The 17,150-nt window shown below is 37.3% G+C and overlaps 2 protein-coding genes across 2 annotated transcripts; both read left to right on the forward strand.

The window, feature by feature from the left end:
- The first annotated feature begins 50 nt into the window (after positions 1-50).
- Nin (blastoderm-specific gene 25D) lies at positions 51-7,283 on the forward strand. Its single transcript, XM_068284913.1, has 8 exons — positions 51-693; positions 1,054-1,304; positions 1,378-1,600; positions 2,816-4,559; positions 5,910-6,023; positions 6,058-6,385; positions 6,446-6,557; positions 6,615-7,283. The coding sequence occupies exons 1-8, from the start codon at positions 420-422 to the stop codon at positions 6,872-6,874; spliced, it is 3,306 nt and encodes a 1,101-aa protein (XP_068141014.1). The 5' UTR covers positions 51-419; the 3' UTR covers positions 6,875-7,283.
- Positions 7,284-9,535: 2,252 nt separating this feature from the next.
- On the forward strand, positions 9,536-16,919 carry LOC137572938 (alanine--glyoxylate aminotransferase 2-like). The gene is made up of 4 exons (XM_068284791.1): positions 9,536-9,866; positions 10,922-11,040; positions 15,161-15,395; positions 15,470-16,919. Exons 1-4 carry the CDS (start codon positions 9,778-9,780, stop codon positions 16,512-16,514), a joined length of 1,488 nt encoding a protein of 495 aa, XP_068140892.1. The 5' UTR covers positions 9,536-9,777; the 3' UTR covers positions 16,515-16,919.
- Positions 16,920-17,150: the final 231 nt, after the last annotated feature.

Here is a 17,150-nt window from a genome sequence, read left to right on the forward strand (position 1 = left end):
ACTATCGAATTTATATCGAAAATACTGCTCAAAAATCCCACTATAAAAAATCCCGCACAAGAAGAAATAAACAGAGTGGCCATTTTTGTTGTTGTTGATTCATTTAATGCTACAACTATAATAATTTAAGTTCAATTAAGTAAAAAGTGTTTATATGTTTTTGACTACTGCGTGCATATCAATAGTTTACCATTTAATTAGTTAAGAAGCAAATTTATACGCGAAACGACCTCCCTGCATGCCTGCATGCTCCTTTCCCTCACCCGTCCACAACCGCAGTTATTCTCCGCTCCCCCCCACAAAGTCTGTGCAGTGGCGCATATTATCGATTTCAACCCAAAAAAAAAACCCAAGACGAATCCCTTACCGAAATCAATCACAACGCAACGCAACAGTAACGGCTATAAACTGCCTTGCCTATGATAATGGAAGTATCGTCTGATCCTTATGAACAGAAATTATATCAAATGTTCCAAAGCTGCGAAACGCAGCAATGTGGTCTGCTTGATGAAAACTCTCTGCTAAAGCTTTGCTCATTGCTGGAGCTACGTGACCATGGAGCAGCATTGATAGCTAGTTTGGCAGCAGATGGTAGTCAAAAAATTGGCGTGTCCTTTGGCCAATTTAAAGAGGCGCTACTCAGTTTCTTGGGCACCGAATTTGAAGGCAACTCCACAACGCATGGACTAAGAGGTAATCAAGGGATTAAGTAACTGCAGCAGCAGCAGCTGCTGCTCCTAACATAAGGTTATAAAACATAATGTCATAAATACCATTTTTTGTTTTATAACCGGACCGCTTATTAACGGCTACCTGATCCGAGCTAGCTTGCATCCAGGTAGAGATAGATCGAATGTATATATACCACTATGATTCCATTATTGAGTTTAGTCCTTAAAGTCTAACGATGGGAACACGTTTATATTATAGAAAGGCCAAAAATGGCCAAACGCAAGACATAGTTATTGATAAATTGGCAGCTCGTTTTGGTATTTTCCCAAAATTCAAAATTCTGTTTTAAACTAAATTAATATTTTTTATTTTTACTTTCAGAACGTTCTTTGGTTATCAGCAATGAACCGATGACTAGTACATATATCGAAAGTCCTCCGGAGTTATCAGATCGTGAAGTTTCACCCAAACTCATTGTGGGTTCAAAGAAATATGGACGTAGATCACGACCACATCAGGGTAAACAACAAAGTGGCGGAGTTGAGTCGGTGACAGATTCGGACAACACAGATGAGGATCGGGACAAGCAAATGCAGCGAAGTCTCAATGGATGCGATGACTTAAATGTCCAAGTAAGTCATGCTTATCCATATTTCTTTCTCACAGTTATCCATGTACGTATTTATTTCTCATTTTTACTTACAGGTCCATCGTTCGTCATCTCAAACCGATCTTCCTGGTAGCCGGCGTTTACGTTCCGTCCATTCAAATGGCAGTAAACTGAAACGTTGCGCTTCACTGCCCGCCCGCAGTAAGAATCTACAACCCAAATTACATTCTAATACATCGCCAGCCTCACCAATAGCAACAAAAGCAGCCAGCAATAAGATCAAACAATTGGAAACAAGTAGCAGTGTTGAGTCTTTGGGTAAGTGTCAATTGTCCATGAATTTTCATAGGGTATCCCCTTTGCTGTCGTTTTTGTGATGATGTAAAATGTTAGCCCAGAAATCAAGTATTATTTGGTATTATTTTTGGTTAATACGAGATGCAGGCCGCCATCAAGGGAGATGCTATAGTTACCACAGCGGGCACTGTTTGTGCTGCAAAGGTTTGTGCTTTGCCCATCCATACAATCCACTCCAACTTATATAACCGCACGATCTCTCTGTCTATATCTCTGTATATACATATGTTCACACATTTTAATTGCTTCGATTTATTGCTATGTCCGGCAAGAGTATAAATTGTACTTTAATTTGAAATTTGCCAAAAAAAAAAAAAAAAAACATGCAAAAGTTAAACTTTGTAAATGGTAGAAACTTATCCAGTGAAAAGATTAAAAAAAAGAACAGTGTTAAAAAAACGTTAGATCTCTTTTATATCCTTAGTTTTCTACAAAGTTTTATTAAAAAACATTTAGAAATACAATTTTGCAGTGAAGAACGCAATAAATAGAAAGAACACATTTTAAAAAAAAAAAAAAAAAGTGGTTAAATACAGATTGACTCCAATTATCCGGGGTGGCCAGGACCAGAGCGATTATAGAATTATGAAGTATTTATTACTTAAACATTTATAACTACAAATATAAAAGGAATCGAGAAATAGGTTTCGTATTTATCAAAGGGAAATAAAAAATCTTCGTTTCATTATCAAGAGAAAATCAATATTAGGCTATTTAACAAGAGAAAGTAATAATATTGAAACTGAAAAACCAATCTATAAGAATTAAAGGATTAATAATTGGTAGCAAGAGATCGTTCCATAAAGTATAAGAATTTAAAAAAGAATAATTGAAGAAAGAAGAAAATTTTTATTCAAAGTTGAAAAAATATGTATCCAAAAAAAAACCTAATTAGATAAAGGTTTGTCCGACGAATTTGATTAGCTTGAAAAGAGAAACGTTTCAGCGCCTCTGCACACCCGAACACACACACTCCCTACACCACCCCCTCTTTCCCACCTGGTATCTTGGGCTATATAAATGAATTTCTACATTATCTATCTTTGTTCTTGTCTTTATCAATTGAAAATAAAACTTATCGAGCTCTCTCCTTTGTTCTTTATGCTAATCAATGCCATAATTGTAAACGTAACGTGCAATCCCATATCATATTCCATTCATAATCATGCCTTGCAGACATTGTGACGCCCCAACAGCTCGAGTTGATCAGTGCGGACAGCATTATTGATCTTTGGGAGCACGCCAGCATTTTGAATAGCCGTGGACTTTTGCATATACTTGGCTTCGACGATGACCAAGTTAATCTTGCCCAATTGACCAAAGTGATTGAGGAGGATTTACGTGGTTTGGAGGGTGAATCTCATACCAATATGCTAAGAGCTCTGGCAACTCTTCAATCGTCCGAATTGTCCAACTATCGTGTGGCCTATCGTCAGCAACATGAGGAGAATCTGAAATTGCGAGCTGACAATAAGGCGGCCAACCAACGTGTGGCTCTTATGGCCTTGGAGGTGGATGAACGTCATGCCACCATGGAGGAAAAGTCGCAGCAACAGTTGCAGCAATTGGAACAGCGTCATGCCAGTATGGTGCGAGAACTGACGCAACGGATGAGCAATGATCGAGACCATTGGTCCACAATGACTAGTCGTCTGGAGAAACAGCTTAGAAATCTCGAGCAAGAGGAGATTAAGTTGAAAACCGAATTGGAACTCGTACGCACAGAGAATACCGAACTGGAGTCAGAGCATCAAAAGTCCCAGCTACAGATAACTGAATTGCTTGAGCAAAATATTAAACTCAATCAAGAGCTGGCCAGTTGTGATGTCATCCCGTCGGAGAGGAACTCCAAATCCACCCGCTGCGATAGTAGTACGGATAAAATTCATGATGTTGAGGACGAGATGCTGCAATTGATGGACAAATTGGCTGCCCTACAAATGGAAAATTCTCAATTGCGCGATAAGACTGATGAGCTAACTGTGGAAATCGAAGGCCTGCACATGGAGCTGAAGCGCAAAAAGAAACAGGCTGAAGATCTTGAAGGTGCCTCTGGTGCGGCGGCGGCGGCAGCAGCTACCAAGCGGCGTGGTGATTCGCCCAGTAAAACGCATCACTTAACCGAGGAGAGTCCTCGTTTGGGCAAGCAACGTAAGTGTACCGATGATGGTAAGGGAACAGCTGATCTAAGTGACAGCAGTGGCGATTGGTTGGCCCTAAATTCGGAGCTGACACAACACAAAGACCAAGAAGAAGAGTTGTCTGGCCTAAAACAACAAATAGAACTTTTAGAGCAAAAATTGAAAGCGGCCACAGCTGGAAAATCTCCCACACCCGAGACACGTTGCACAGACTTGGAGGCTAGTCTGGAGCAAATGCAACGTGCCTATGAGGAATGCGAGGATTATTGGCAATCCAAGCTGAGCGATGAAAGGCAAATGTTCGAGAAGGAGCGTCAGATCTACGAGGATGAGCAACAGGAAAATGATAAAAAGTTCACCGAACTGATGGAAAAGGTACGCGAATATGAGGAACAATTCAGCAAGGATGGTCGTCTCTCGCCCATAGACGAGCGTGATATGCTAGAACAACAATATATCGAATTGGAGGCGGAGGCAAACCAATTGCGTTCTAGTTCCATGCTCATATTGGAAGAGAAATCACAGGAGATTAGTTTGCTGCAATCGGAAATTGAAGATTTGCGTTTACGCCTTGGCGAAAGCGTAGAGATTCTGACCGGAGCCAGTGAGCTGAATCAACAGCTTAGTTCCGCCGAAACGGGCAAGAGTCCGGCCAGTTCACCCATTAGCTATCTGTGGCTACAGAGCACAATTCAGGAGCCTCTTAAGGCATTCAGTGGCGATGAGGCCACAGCCGTTGCCCTCTTGGGTGAATCACCGACGCACAAAGCGACAAGCCGGTGAGTAGACAAAGCCTCCTTCTCCATTTATCCCTCTGTTATGTCCTGTAAATATATTATAGTTTAGTTTATGTGTTTGTCCAAATAAATGTAATTTAAGTTCAGCACTAAAAAAATAATTATAATTTTTTTTATTTTAAAAATGCTAGTCGGTTAACCGACTTGTTTATACCCTTGCAGCAAAATTTCAAATACTAATTCAATAAACGATACTTAAATGTCTTCTTCGCTCTCTTTCACTCATTTATAAATATAAACTTTATAGGTTATTGGTTCAAACTATTTATTTTCTAAACAATTTTAGAAGCTTTATATGATATAAATATAATAAAAGTTTATTTTGGTAGTATGTGGCAGATCTTTTTATTATGTTTTATTGACTTGATAATGTTTTTACAGAAACGTTTTCGTGTCTATAACTTTAGTTCCGCTTAATTTTTGCTAAGAGGCTGTATTAAATAAAATCACTTGAAATTACAGCCAATGACTTGCAAACCAATTGGGTTTGGATATAAATAATCTTGGCTATACATATTTTTATGGGAAATATTTAAACACTTTTATTTTTTACTTTTGCTATCCACTACGAGGATTTAATCATAACAGCTTAGTAACTCGAAATCTAGTCCACTAATTAAAAGCAGATCTTTGTAAACTCAAAGCTTTAACATTAACATCGAATACAGTAGAATCCGGTTATAACGACTCCGTTTATAACGTCCTTCCGTTTATAGCAACTAAAGTTTAATGAGTGATTGGTTGGTCCCAATACAAACATATATGAAATGGACCTCCGGTTAATAGGTCCTGCGGATATAACGACGGAAATCGTCGGTCCTTTGAGCGTCGTTATAACCAGATTCTACAGTAGTTAATTAATTAAACTAAAAACAGTTTATAGGTGAACATGTGAAATAACCAGCAGGACTACAATTAAACAAAGAAAATCAATATTTTTATCGGGATCTTTGCAATTAAGAAATATGCTTTGTTGGTTTTTTTTTCGATTTTTGAATATTGAGGATATAGTCCTAAATTTTTTTTCTTGAAATTCAAAACACTTTAAGAGATATGAAGTTTCTTGGGAGGCAATGTTTTTGCCATGTGATTAATCGCATTTCTGTCCAAAATTAATGAAACAAAAGGATCACAATCCTGGTGCTGACTGCCAGATGGAAGCTATTCCGACCCCACAAAGTCTTTTCATGTCTGTAACCAATTTCGAACTCATAAAACTATTGTTAAAATGTATAAATACACTTTTACAGTTAATATTTTGTGTCAATAATAAATTGCTTTCTGATAACATCTAATCGTATGGATTGACAATTTTTGATCTTTTTACTGTAGCAATAAACTTACAACCTCGGAGACATCCATTTTTAGTACCACACCATTTGATAGCACACCCTCAGGTCCATCGCCAACAACAACAAGTAGTGCAACAACAAATGGATCATCTTCCTTGCCCGCAAACAATCAGGCAACAACAATGGGGGGCTCCTGCTCCGATTAGCAAACCGAAGCGTACCCAGAGTCCACAACAACAATCGGAGGGTGAGATTGCCGATTGTGAGACCTCATCGACGGCATCCAATAAGAGTTTCGACACACACAGTGTCCTGTCGAATGGTAAAATCTCTTGCCTTAGTCGTGATGATAAATGCAGCAGCCCAAGCATACTGAAAGAGGAGCTGAAACGCCTTAAATTCTTTGAATTGTCACTAAAGGAGCACATCAAAGATTTGAGCCTGCAACGTGACGGTTTGGTCATGGAACTGCAACAGTTGCAGGAGGCGCGTCCAGTACTAGAAAAGGCCTATGCGGTAAGTTGGTTGTGTCAACAATGTATTCAAAAATGATTGACCACAAATGTATCTTAACAGAGAACCACGCATCCTACGCTTCAGCAGCGACTGAATCAACTGGAGCTACGCAATCGTCATTTGCAGAATGTGGTTAAACAGCAGCAACAGTATACCGAGTCCCTGATGCAGCGTAAGTGATGAATTTGACAATTAAAACCAAGTTTGCATTTCAACTCATAATTTTTAGAATCCTGGCGTCAGCATCAAGTGGAGCTCAACGATTTACATGGCCGCATCGAGGCTCAGGGTGTTATGCTTACCGATCAAACGCAACGTTTACAGAATGCCGATATACTTGTCAAGGATCTATATGTGGAGAATTCTCATTTAACTGCCACTGTACAACGACTGGAGCAGCAGCGAGCCCGGGTTAATCTAATACACCAACAACAGCAGCAGCAACAACAACAGCAGCGTCTTATTGGTGGACTGCCAGGCATGCCTTAAAAATATATTAATAATTGACAACAAACAAAAAAACACAAAGACAACATCGAAACATGCACCAACTCAACGTACTCGTTGTGAATGTTATCTTTTATATACATATATACAAGCATACATAGATTTAATTGTCGTCAATGAGAAAAATATCGTTTTCTATTTGTTTATTGTCGCTGTGAAATCATCAAATTAAACAAATCAATGTTGTAAGTGCACCCCACGTGCCCAGCAAATGGAACACACACAATCCACACTTTATGTACCACAAAATATTGTATACACACAATAATCGACTAACAACAACAACAAAACCTTAACTATTTACACATACATATATAATACAATATATAAATATATATATTGCAAATGTTGACCTTACTAAAAACAATAACACACAACTACTACCAATTGACTACTAACTTAATTATCTTATATTTGTTATTAGAGAATATGAGAAACGAAAATCAGATAGCAGTATTTTAAAAATTTGTTATGCACTTTATGCATTGTGCATCGGAATTGTTATTAATTTTATTGGAAAATCCCAAAAACAAAAGTACATACATTTATATAAATGTATGTATATGATGAAATGATAATTATATAAATATATATATATAAATTATATGTAACACGATAAAAGACCTGTAAAGCTGTAATCATATATGTATACATGAAACCTATTTATTAAGTTTAATCAATACTCCACAATTTTCAACAACCAATTTTTTTTGTTAAAACACAAGAAATTCAAATGTAAAAAGCAACCTCGTTTAATACGTACTAGTGTACTAAAACCACAGATCATATTTTATATAATTATCTGTATCGTCATCATTGAATGTCGTTTTCAGTGCTTACAAATATTTTCGATCAAAATGTAGAAATGTACTTTCTAAAAGTATAAACAAAAATATAGAAAAATAAAACCAAATATACAATTATTTAATAAAAACAAAACAAATACCCACACAAGGGACTAATAAGTGCACAAGTTTGTTTATTTAATTTTTACATAAGTAAATTGGAATTGTAGATATAACCCAGATTGAGAAACCAAGAAAATATCTATACACATATCTACTTTTAAAAGATCATTTTCAAAAAATTCTAAAACAATTTTTTTAATAACTAACATTGAATGATCTTATTTTGGGATATTCAGCATATGCGAAGTTATTAAATATGTAGTTGCTTCAGGGTTAGTAAACTTTAAAAATTATTCAATCGTTGCCGCCTATTTTTTTGAACTTGGGCTCATTTTGAGTTTTCAGTAATAGTCCTAAGGATGAGAGTAATAGTTTTAAGGGAGAGTAATAGTCCTAAGGCTGCGGGTAACAGTGCTAAGCGGCAAATTTGAAAACAAATGAAATGTTTCGAATGCAACGAGGAGTATCTATTTCTTATCCGATTTTAATGAACAATATCTCATTCGAGGGAAAATTCACTATCGATCGTAGTTCAAATGTAGTTATACTTTAGTATGAATTATTGGCGTAAAATGACGCCAAACAGGAAGACCAAAGAAAATACACACCAAATAAGAAGAAATAGGGACTTCTTCCTCCTGCTTTATCTCCTTTATTAGTTAAAAGTATAGTTCTAAGTTTTTTAGGGGCTGTATTACAATAGTAATTACAGTTATTATTACCAGATCGAAACTTAAATACTTGATCTTTGCTCTTGATCCTTTACCTGGATTTTGTTCTTTAGGATAATGTATAGCAAGTGTGCTGTTGTTGTTCGGCTTATCTTTAATCATGGTTACGTAAACAAGGAAATATTTTCTCAATATGTAATTTTCAGTTGGTTATTAATTTTGATATGGTATTTATTGAAACTTACATTTTAATACTTCATACATTTTTCTTTTATTTTTAAAAGCAAGCAAAAACATAAGATGTAGGGATTTTAATTGTTAGGTCGTGGGGGGGTGGGGATAAAACCCCCCCAATTGGTTCATTTCTTATTAAATTGATTCAGCCAATTCAATATCTTTGATCCTAAAACATGTTACCCCCAAAATTTTGGCTCCACTGTTAGCGCTTATAGAGAAGATATAAGACCAATCATCTCAGGGTAAAAAATTTGGTTCCTGATTTCGATGGTTTGCCGTTATACCTACTTTACTGACTACAATTAGTAAGTAGTTTTTTAAAAAAATGAAAACGTAATTTTGTTTATCGCATAATTATAATTAAACATTATCACCAAGTGCTCTTATTCAAGTGACCGAAAGTAAACATCTTTTTTTTTGTACTTCATTCATAATTATTTTTTTCTTAATTAAACAAATTTATAAATTGGCAACTTTATGTATGTATTCTCATGGGAAATCATTAAATTTTGATTCTAAATTAAAGTCAATTCAAGAGTATAAAGAGTTTTAACATGCCAGAACGAATATAAAACAAATTTCGGGTGTTCTTATTAAAGTGTCTGGCAGTGTATTATGTCTTGCATACGGCCCAATAGCAGGCGCAGAGAGAAAGAGAAAGAGCAGTAATAGTGACAGAGAGAGAGAGTCACGTTTGTCTCGACTTTTAACAGTGACTGTAAGGCAACCACACACACACACCCACACTAGCGCATTCATGCAGGAAATATAACAGAGACCATATTAACAGCGATACAGTGGGCCGCCGCGATTCTGTTATAAAAATGCCACACTCCCACAGAGAATTTGTCATTCGGCGACAATTTCTAAGCACCCAAAGACGTGAAAGTGGCTTCCAAGTCCACCCACCTAACACCGCCAAACATTCCGTGCTAGTCTTTATATTCCTGCCGGGATTAACATCCAGCATCCACAGCAAGCAGCATCAACCTAAATAGTATCACTTTGAAAAGTGCGCGCTCAAGTTAAAAAAGTTAATACTTAAAGAAATAAAATAAATTAAATAAAAATGCCTTTCGCTGTTGAACAACTCAAATCCGTGGCCACCGAGCAGTTGTCCAAATCGGAAACGATTAAGCTGCGCAACAAACATATCGGGTTAGTATTCAATTTAGTTATTAACTATGTCTATATGTCATAAGTTATGTATGCATAAAAAAATAATATAAACCTAAGTAGCCACAATTAGCTGTCTTTATAAGTACTAAAGTCAAAAGACGAAACAAAAGACCTTCCCTTGAATAAGCATTTCGCTGTCAAGGTCAAGTATCCGCCGCATCGGCATCCCCCAAATATGTAACAGTCATCCGTTAAGGTGCCCCTCCAATGCCCCATTCACATTGCTCTCTCGCACTCACAGTCACAAGAGACTGTTTTTTTTTTTTTTTGTTCTTAAATCCGCATTTTCTCACTCTTTTGTGATTTTACTCTGTTGCCATCTACATTCAGCTAACACGAAAAATTTATTTTTGGCCTTTTATTGATTGAGAACTAAAAGGGAAAACGAGTTCAAATGCTGTTGCCAAATTACATTCTCAGTAAATATGGTTACAGTTGAGATATACAATTTTTGTATCCTTAAAATTGCATTATTTGTGGCAAAATGTTTAATGTTTATGACAGAGAGAAAGGTCCTTACAGAAAGCCAATGTCTTTAAATAACGGTCCAATCGTTGTTAGAAGAATCCAAAAAAAAAGTAATTTTCGACTTAGATTTGATTTCTAATTTTTTGAAATTCTTAATAAAATTATATATATTGGCCCCAAAGCCTTCACTTATGTAAATCCAACCCTGATGCTAAGTCTTTGGGCAAACGTTTTAATTTGTTTAAATTTAACGCTTACGAGCGTAAGAAGATATGAAAGTTTCAACAAATATATTTATCATTTGGGCTAAGCGTCAAAAAGTTTAACCTAATCAACCTATAAAACGAAATCCCCTCCCCAATAAAAAGTTCACTGACTATCATTGTGATTAGGCCCCGTTATAGTAGGTATACTACGTAGATACTTGCACTTAATACGTCATTTTCTATTTAGACTAATTCGCTGATTCTTTCTTCCTAGTGCGTCTCATTCTATATAAAGTGCATGTGTTTGTTATTTTCAATTACTTAACAACATCTTTCGATTTTCTTTTCCGCAATAAACAGACAAGCATGCCAACTTTTCTATCGCTCCGATCCTTTGAAAATCGTACGTGGACAGGGTCAATATATGTTCGATGAAGAGGGCACTCGCTATCTGGACTGCATCAACAATGTGGCTCATGGTAAGTGCTAATATAATTATTAAGTTTAGTTGTGCAAAGTAAAAAATTATCAAGAACTCCCAAGAGTACTATATACATAATAGTTTTTTTTTTTTACGTCGCATTACTAACTATCCCATTTCAAGAGCCTAGACCCTAACAACAGTATATAAATATATAAGTCATAACATATATTATTACCTTGCCTTCTGTCTGAATGACGATCATACGGAGCCGGGGCCCGATGAATGGGCATTCAAATGGGTAATTTTTCTTTATGTGTCCAAAACTCGTAAATCATAATTGTGAGTGTGTTGATATTGTTTACGTGAAACATTAAATGGCCACGGAGGCACACGACATGGCTGAGAGTCCACAAAAAGACCCTAAAATAATATGCAGGTATAATAAAAGAAAGTGCCTACCATATACCATAATGAACAAGATCTCAAGTGGCCCCTTCACCCAATTTAGCTTACTGCCTCAGAACATTTGGCAACAAGTTCAAGGTTGCGCCACAGTGCCCATTTGTCCCATCGCCACCAGACATTAGGGGCATGTTCAGGCCCCGATAGAGGCAATAGCAATATCACTTCTCATTTTACTCTCCCTACCTTTGGCTACAGCTAACTGGCTGGCTGCCTAGCTTGCCTGGCTGGCTGGCTGGCTGGCTGGCGGGCGGAAGGCCAAGCGACCGACCAAAGCGACTGACTCAGCCTTATCATGGACTGAATATTTTGTGTTGTGTGTAGATGCTGGATTTCGGGCCCCGATACAGGGCCTCGATCTGATGATTAAAATAATAATAGCAAATATGAACCACACAAAAAAATAAAAACAATCAAGTGCATACACCCAGACCCATGGGGGGCACGGGGAATGGACGGAGGATTTCAGCCCAGCAACGAAGATTGACGTAAAGCAACCAATTTGCCAATTTGCTGACTGTATTCAAATTGAAAAATTGAAATTTGACAAAAGCAAAAAAAATTTTCCATTCAATTTCTTACCCCCTAGAATTTTATGCTATGGGTGTGGAAAGTTTTCTTTTTTGTTTTTGCGTTTTTTCAAATGTGTATGCCAAAAGATATAATATACTTTTCCTAGACCCAAACTTAAAGGGAAGAGGTATCAATCAATCAATCAATTGTTTATACTTCTTCAGAAATTCTATATGAAATGCTGCCACTGCCCTTTGATAATCATAATGTACCTATTAAATTATGTTGTGTTGTTACTGACTGACTAACCGAACTGATAAGGGCCGGAAATTAGCCGTTTTTTTTTGGGGACATTGCCTTTTAGCGAAAACAAAACTTTCCGATAGTCCAACTATTGCTATTTATAGTGGGGGGTAAAGGCACATAATGTTGATGTTATTGATTAAATGTATTTTTGAATAACAAAATCAAAACTGATTATATTCTAATCGAGACCATAATCAACAAACAGCTGTGAAATCTTATTCATTTATAGATTTGTATGGCATCATGATGACAAAGGATTTACCAAAAGTCTTACTTTCTTTACATTATAAAATTGTTTATCAAAAAATGACTTCAGGGCCGATTTTATGTAATGTTGTTTACCTCAAACAAAACCCCATCAATAATAAAGCATGGAATTACTTTGCTTGTCATCTGGCATTAGGCCCTCAAAAATACAAAACTTAAATTGAAAACGTGATAAGTTAGAGGCAAAGGAAACGCACGTGTACTTATGTATGTATAGTGAAAAACAAAAGGCAGTCTTTGTCAAGCAATGTTCACGTTATTTGTGATCTCGTGCCAGTTTTTACTTGTTATAGTTCTTGAAGGGGCCGCCTTATCAGTTCCATGTGAACGTCTCGTGCCGAGTGGAAATGTACTTGAGATAATCAGAGGCACTATACTCTACTACCCAGCCCAATGGAAATTCTTAATGTCGGTCCATAGTGCGATCGTCGATCGCTCATGCCCCTATTCTAGATTTTCAATATATGTATGTATGTATGTCAAAGAGGAGGCTAGGCAATCCAATCCCATCCAATCAGCTGGCTGGGGCCCGTTCATGGAAAATTCTGTTCGTAGATAAATTTTATATGAATAAAAACACACGCCCTGCTTTTGCTAATATTGTTTTCTACATACATACATACATATGTATGTACATACATACATATATCATCTAAAAAGTAAAGGCGGCCAAATATACTGCATACAAAAATAATATAAAGTTGAATCCGATTAGACAAAAGTATAGAAATATGTTGTCTGATGTCGCAAATATTGAAATAGAAAGGCAGCAAAGTATTTGAAAACACAGTAGAGCAAAATTGTTAGATCTTGATATAAATTTATTAATGGTTTGTTGATCCAGGTGTGCAAAAATTTAGTTTCAGAAAGATTTTTATATAGACAAGACTCAACCCTTCTTACACTTCCATCTTTGAATCAACCGTTGTCAGGAGCAAAGGGCAAAGTTCCTTAAAGTAGAGGAAATCTTGGCGTAATTTAACAAGGAAATTGATTTTGAAACTCAAGAAAGTCGTTTTTAAAGCAATCCTCTTTTAAAGTGTTTCAAACATCTTGCCGGCATAGAAAATGCACTCGGTTGTTGCAATTCCCAACTAGTTTTAGCATTGAGAAGCTGATGATATAAATTGATCATTCTTGAAATGAGCTAGCCTGTTTGCCATTTTGTAAGAAATATTCTTTATAAGATTGACATCGAGTCGCCAATGCCACCTCAATGCAATCTGCAAACACGTTTTGAACACAGCTGTACTTTGGACTTGGTTCTTTCCTTTTATAAAGTAACTCCAGCTAGTTGCCATCCACCCCACCCCCTAAAGAGTGGTCTAATCAATCTATAGCTACAAAAAACAAAACGTTTGAAAGATTAATTTATTATTAACTTCTTGTCTGCCACGGCAAGTAAATAAATCGATTAATTTATAATTCGCGTTCGTAAAATTTTGCCATCAAGTGTTTTTGCCTGTGTTAAGTCAGTCACATACTAAGTATAATTTAGCTAAAAATAACATTCACGCAAATACACGTGATTCGTATGGGCAGTCAGAGTGGGCAGGCATCGATCTTATCATTAAAACGACGACGCCGTTTGCCATTTGCCGTTTGCGCATCGTCGCCCCCGACTAACAAAATATGTGACACTAAAATAGTGTCAAAGTAGAGAGAGAATATTCTGTACGCCCGATCATTTAGCGTGATGGCTTTCAGACAGGCCCAGGTCCCGGGTCCATCAGGCCCCGATACGATAAGAAAAAGAAAAGAAAACGGACCAGACTGGACTGGATCGCCCCAAAAAATAAGAGAAGGCAGAAGAAGACGGGGCACCGCCTTCTTAACGATGGCGACGACTGATTACGTAGTTTGGGGGTCAACACAATTTCATTCAGTCACCCAGCTGGTGGAGCTGGTGCTTCTTGTTGTTGTTGCTATTGTTGTGGGCACCCTCATTCCATTCCATTGTTTTTTACGATAAGACCGACCGTAGGCGAGTCTCTCGTTTTAGATGCGACTAGAGGGGCTAGAGCTATCACGTGAAACGCACGCGATGGCCGATCCGGCTTGCCTGGGCCTGCACGTTTCTTAAATATATTGTCGATTAGACAACGTTTTGTTATTTATATTTTTTCATGCTTATTAGTTTCACACTAATGTTTATAGTACGAGTATACAGAAGGTAGACAAAGTGCTACAGATAAGCAATAGAATGACCATGATAGATTCTTCGAAACTTGTGGGCCGATCGAGAAATGCTTAAGTACAGTAGGAGTCTATTTTGGGGCGTGTCTTGGGAGGTTTTCAGAAACACGAATTACTTATGATAGGACACTCGAAAACCATGGGCTGTAAAATTTAAGAACTTTGCCCAGCTGAAGCAATGCATTCCAAAATGTAAACAAAGAAATCTGGTAATATCTTTTGGATATAACATAAACTTTAAAACAATAAAAAGTTGTAGATTTGTGGAAATCTAAAAATTAAGTACTTTTTTAGCCTATTACATACTTTAAGGGGCAAAGTTCCCCCCATTACATGCTTTAGATCTGCCTCAGCTAGAGAGAATAAATCTTTAGGGTGGTTTTGATCTAACAAACTAATCAGTTTTGCATTTTAATTGTTTCTACTTTTAGTGGGTCATTGTCATCCGGAGGTTGTTATGGCCGGAGCTATGCAAATGGCTACCATTTCAACTAATTGCCGTTTCCTACACGACGAATTGGTGCAATGTGCCAAGACTTTGACCAGCAAGATGCCGTCCTCCTTATCGGTTTGCTTCTTTGTCAATTCCGGTTCAGAGGCAAATGATTTGGCTTTGCGTTTGGCCCGTAACTTTACCAAACGACAGGATGTCATCACCTTGGACCAGTAAGTACATTTGATGATTTATAATTAAAAGATTTGGTCATAACTAGCTTCTTTGTTGTATTTTTTAACTCTAGCGCCTACCATGGTCATTTGCAGTCTGTGATGGAAGTGTCGCCTTATAAATTTAATATGCCCGGCGGTGAGAAGAAATTGGACTATGTCCATGTGGCTCCATGCCCGGATATCTATAATGGTCAGATAACCGATAAAATGTATCCCGATGCGGATTTGGCTAAGCTTTATGCCCAGCCCGTTGAGGATATTTGCAAGAACCAAGTGGCCAAGGGTCAGGGTGTGGCTGCCTTTATAGCAGAAAGCTTGCAGAGTTGCGGTGGTCAGATATTGCCACCACCTGGCTACTTCAAGGCAGTCTATGAGGCAGTACGTTCGAATGGAGGTGTTTGCATTGCCGATGAAGTGCAAGTCGGCTTCGGTCGGGTTGGCAGTCATTATTGGGCCTTTGAGACGCAGGATGTGGTTCCCGATATTGTCACAGTGGCCAAGCCCATGGGCAATGGTCATCCAGTTGGTGCTGTCGTCACCACACAGGAAATAGCTCAGGCCCTGCAGGCCACCGGAGTGCCCTATTTCAATACATATGGCGGCAATCCGGTTTCCTGTGCCATAGCTAACGCCGTAATGCGAGTAATCGATCAGGAGGGTTTGCAACAGAATGCCAAAAAATTGGGAGATTACCTTCTGGATGAGTGCCAGCAACTGAAGAAGGAATTCGAATGCATTGGTGATGTGCGAGGAGTGGGATTCTTCGTTGGCATTGAATTGGTGCAGGATCGTGATGCTCGTATTCCAGATACCAAGTCTGCCCGTTGGGTTGTCAATCGCATGAAGCAAGTCCACAAGGTTCTTGTCTCGTCCGATGGACCCAATGACAATGTGATCAAACTAAAGCCACCAATGTGCTTCAATCGCGAAAATGCCGATGAATTCCTGATGACCTTCCGCGAATGCCTGACCACTTTGATGCAAGATAAACTGGTGGCTGCTGTTGATGCCGCAAAGGCCAAGGCAAATGACAGGATTACCAGTGCCGCCGCCGATACCTTGGCAAATAAGACAAAACTGTTGGAACGCCACGATCGCCTGATAAAGTCCGTCTAGGGAAACGTCAATTGATCGTGCCACATTTTATTTGTAAAGATATTTATACATTATTATTATTAGCCTAGTTTATAATCCTTTACATACTCATTCTATATACATACATACATGATAATCTGTTTCCCATATTTGAATTTACAAAACAAGTTCTAGTATCTAGAATTATAGAGAGCTTTAAACAAATTTCTTTCTCCATTTGCTTTCACTATATTTTTGGCATGCTTATTATTTTTTATGAATTATTTGTTGAAGAAAGATTGAACGATGTGTTAACCGAAATGCCAGTACCAGTACATGAATATGTAGTACAAAATGTTATACAACAAAAAAAATATAAAGTAATAACTAATAAAAAGTTTATCAATGTTAAACCAAAAATAAATATATTGAAGAAATGTTTTAAAATGTTTGGAAATTTTTTTTTTTATTTAAAATGGTATTCGATTTTAAATTGAAAAAATACCTTAGGAATTTATCAAAAATTCTTTTTTATGAATGTATATAAATTTTAGAATTTCAGTCATTATTTACTACCGAAGTTCAAGGATATCTTTCTAGTTTGTTTTCAAGAGGACAAATTGACTTTCTCATCATTGGCATATCTAAATATGTACAATGTTCCAAATTTGACTTCTA

This window comes from Drosophila tropicalis, unplaced genomic scaffold (assembly GCF_018151085.1).
Source record: "Drosophila tropicalis isolate 14030-0801.00 unplaced genomic scaffold, ASM1815108v1 contig_393, whole genome shotgun sequence".
NCBI classification, from domain to species: Eukaryota; Metazoa; Arthropoda; class Insecta; order Diptera; family Drosophilidae; genus Drosophila; species Drosophila tropicalis.

Excerpts from the sequence above, each read along its gene's own strand:
- Nin (XM_068284913.1), top strand. The coding sequence starts at position 420 with ATGATAATGGAAGTATCGTCTGATCCTTATGAACAGAAATTATATCAA. Across the intron at positions 694-1,053 it reads CACAACGCATGGACTAAGAG|AACGTTCTTTGGTTATCAGC; the intron begins GTAATCAAGGGA and ends TTTTACTTTCAG. Across the intron at positions 6,024-6,057 it reads ACAACAAATGGATCATCTTC|GGCTCCTGCTCCGATTAGCA; the intron begins CTTGCCCGCAAA and ends ACAACAATGGGG.
- LOC137572938 (XM_068284791.1), top strand. The coding sequence starts at position 9,778 with ATGCCTTTCGCTGTTGAACAACTCAAATCCGTGGCCACCGAGCAGTTG. Across the intron at positions 9,867-10,921 it reads CTGCGCAACAAACATATCGG|ACAAGCATGCCAACTTTTCT; the intron begins GTTAGTATTCAA and ends CGCAATAAACAG. Across the intron at positions 15,396-15,469 it reads GATGTCATCACCTTGGACCA|CGCCTACCATGGTCATTTGC; the intron begins GTAAGTACATTT and ends TTTTAACTCTAG.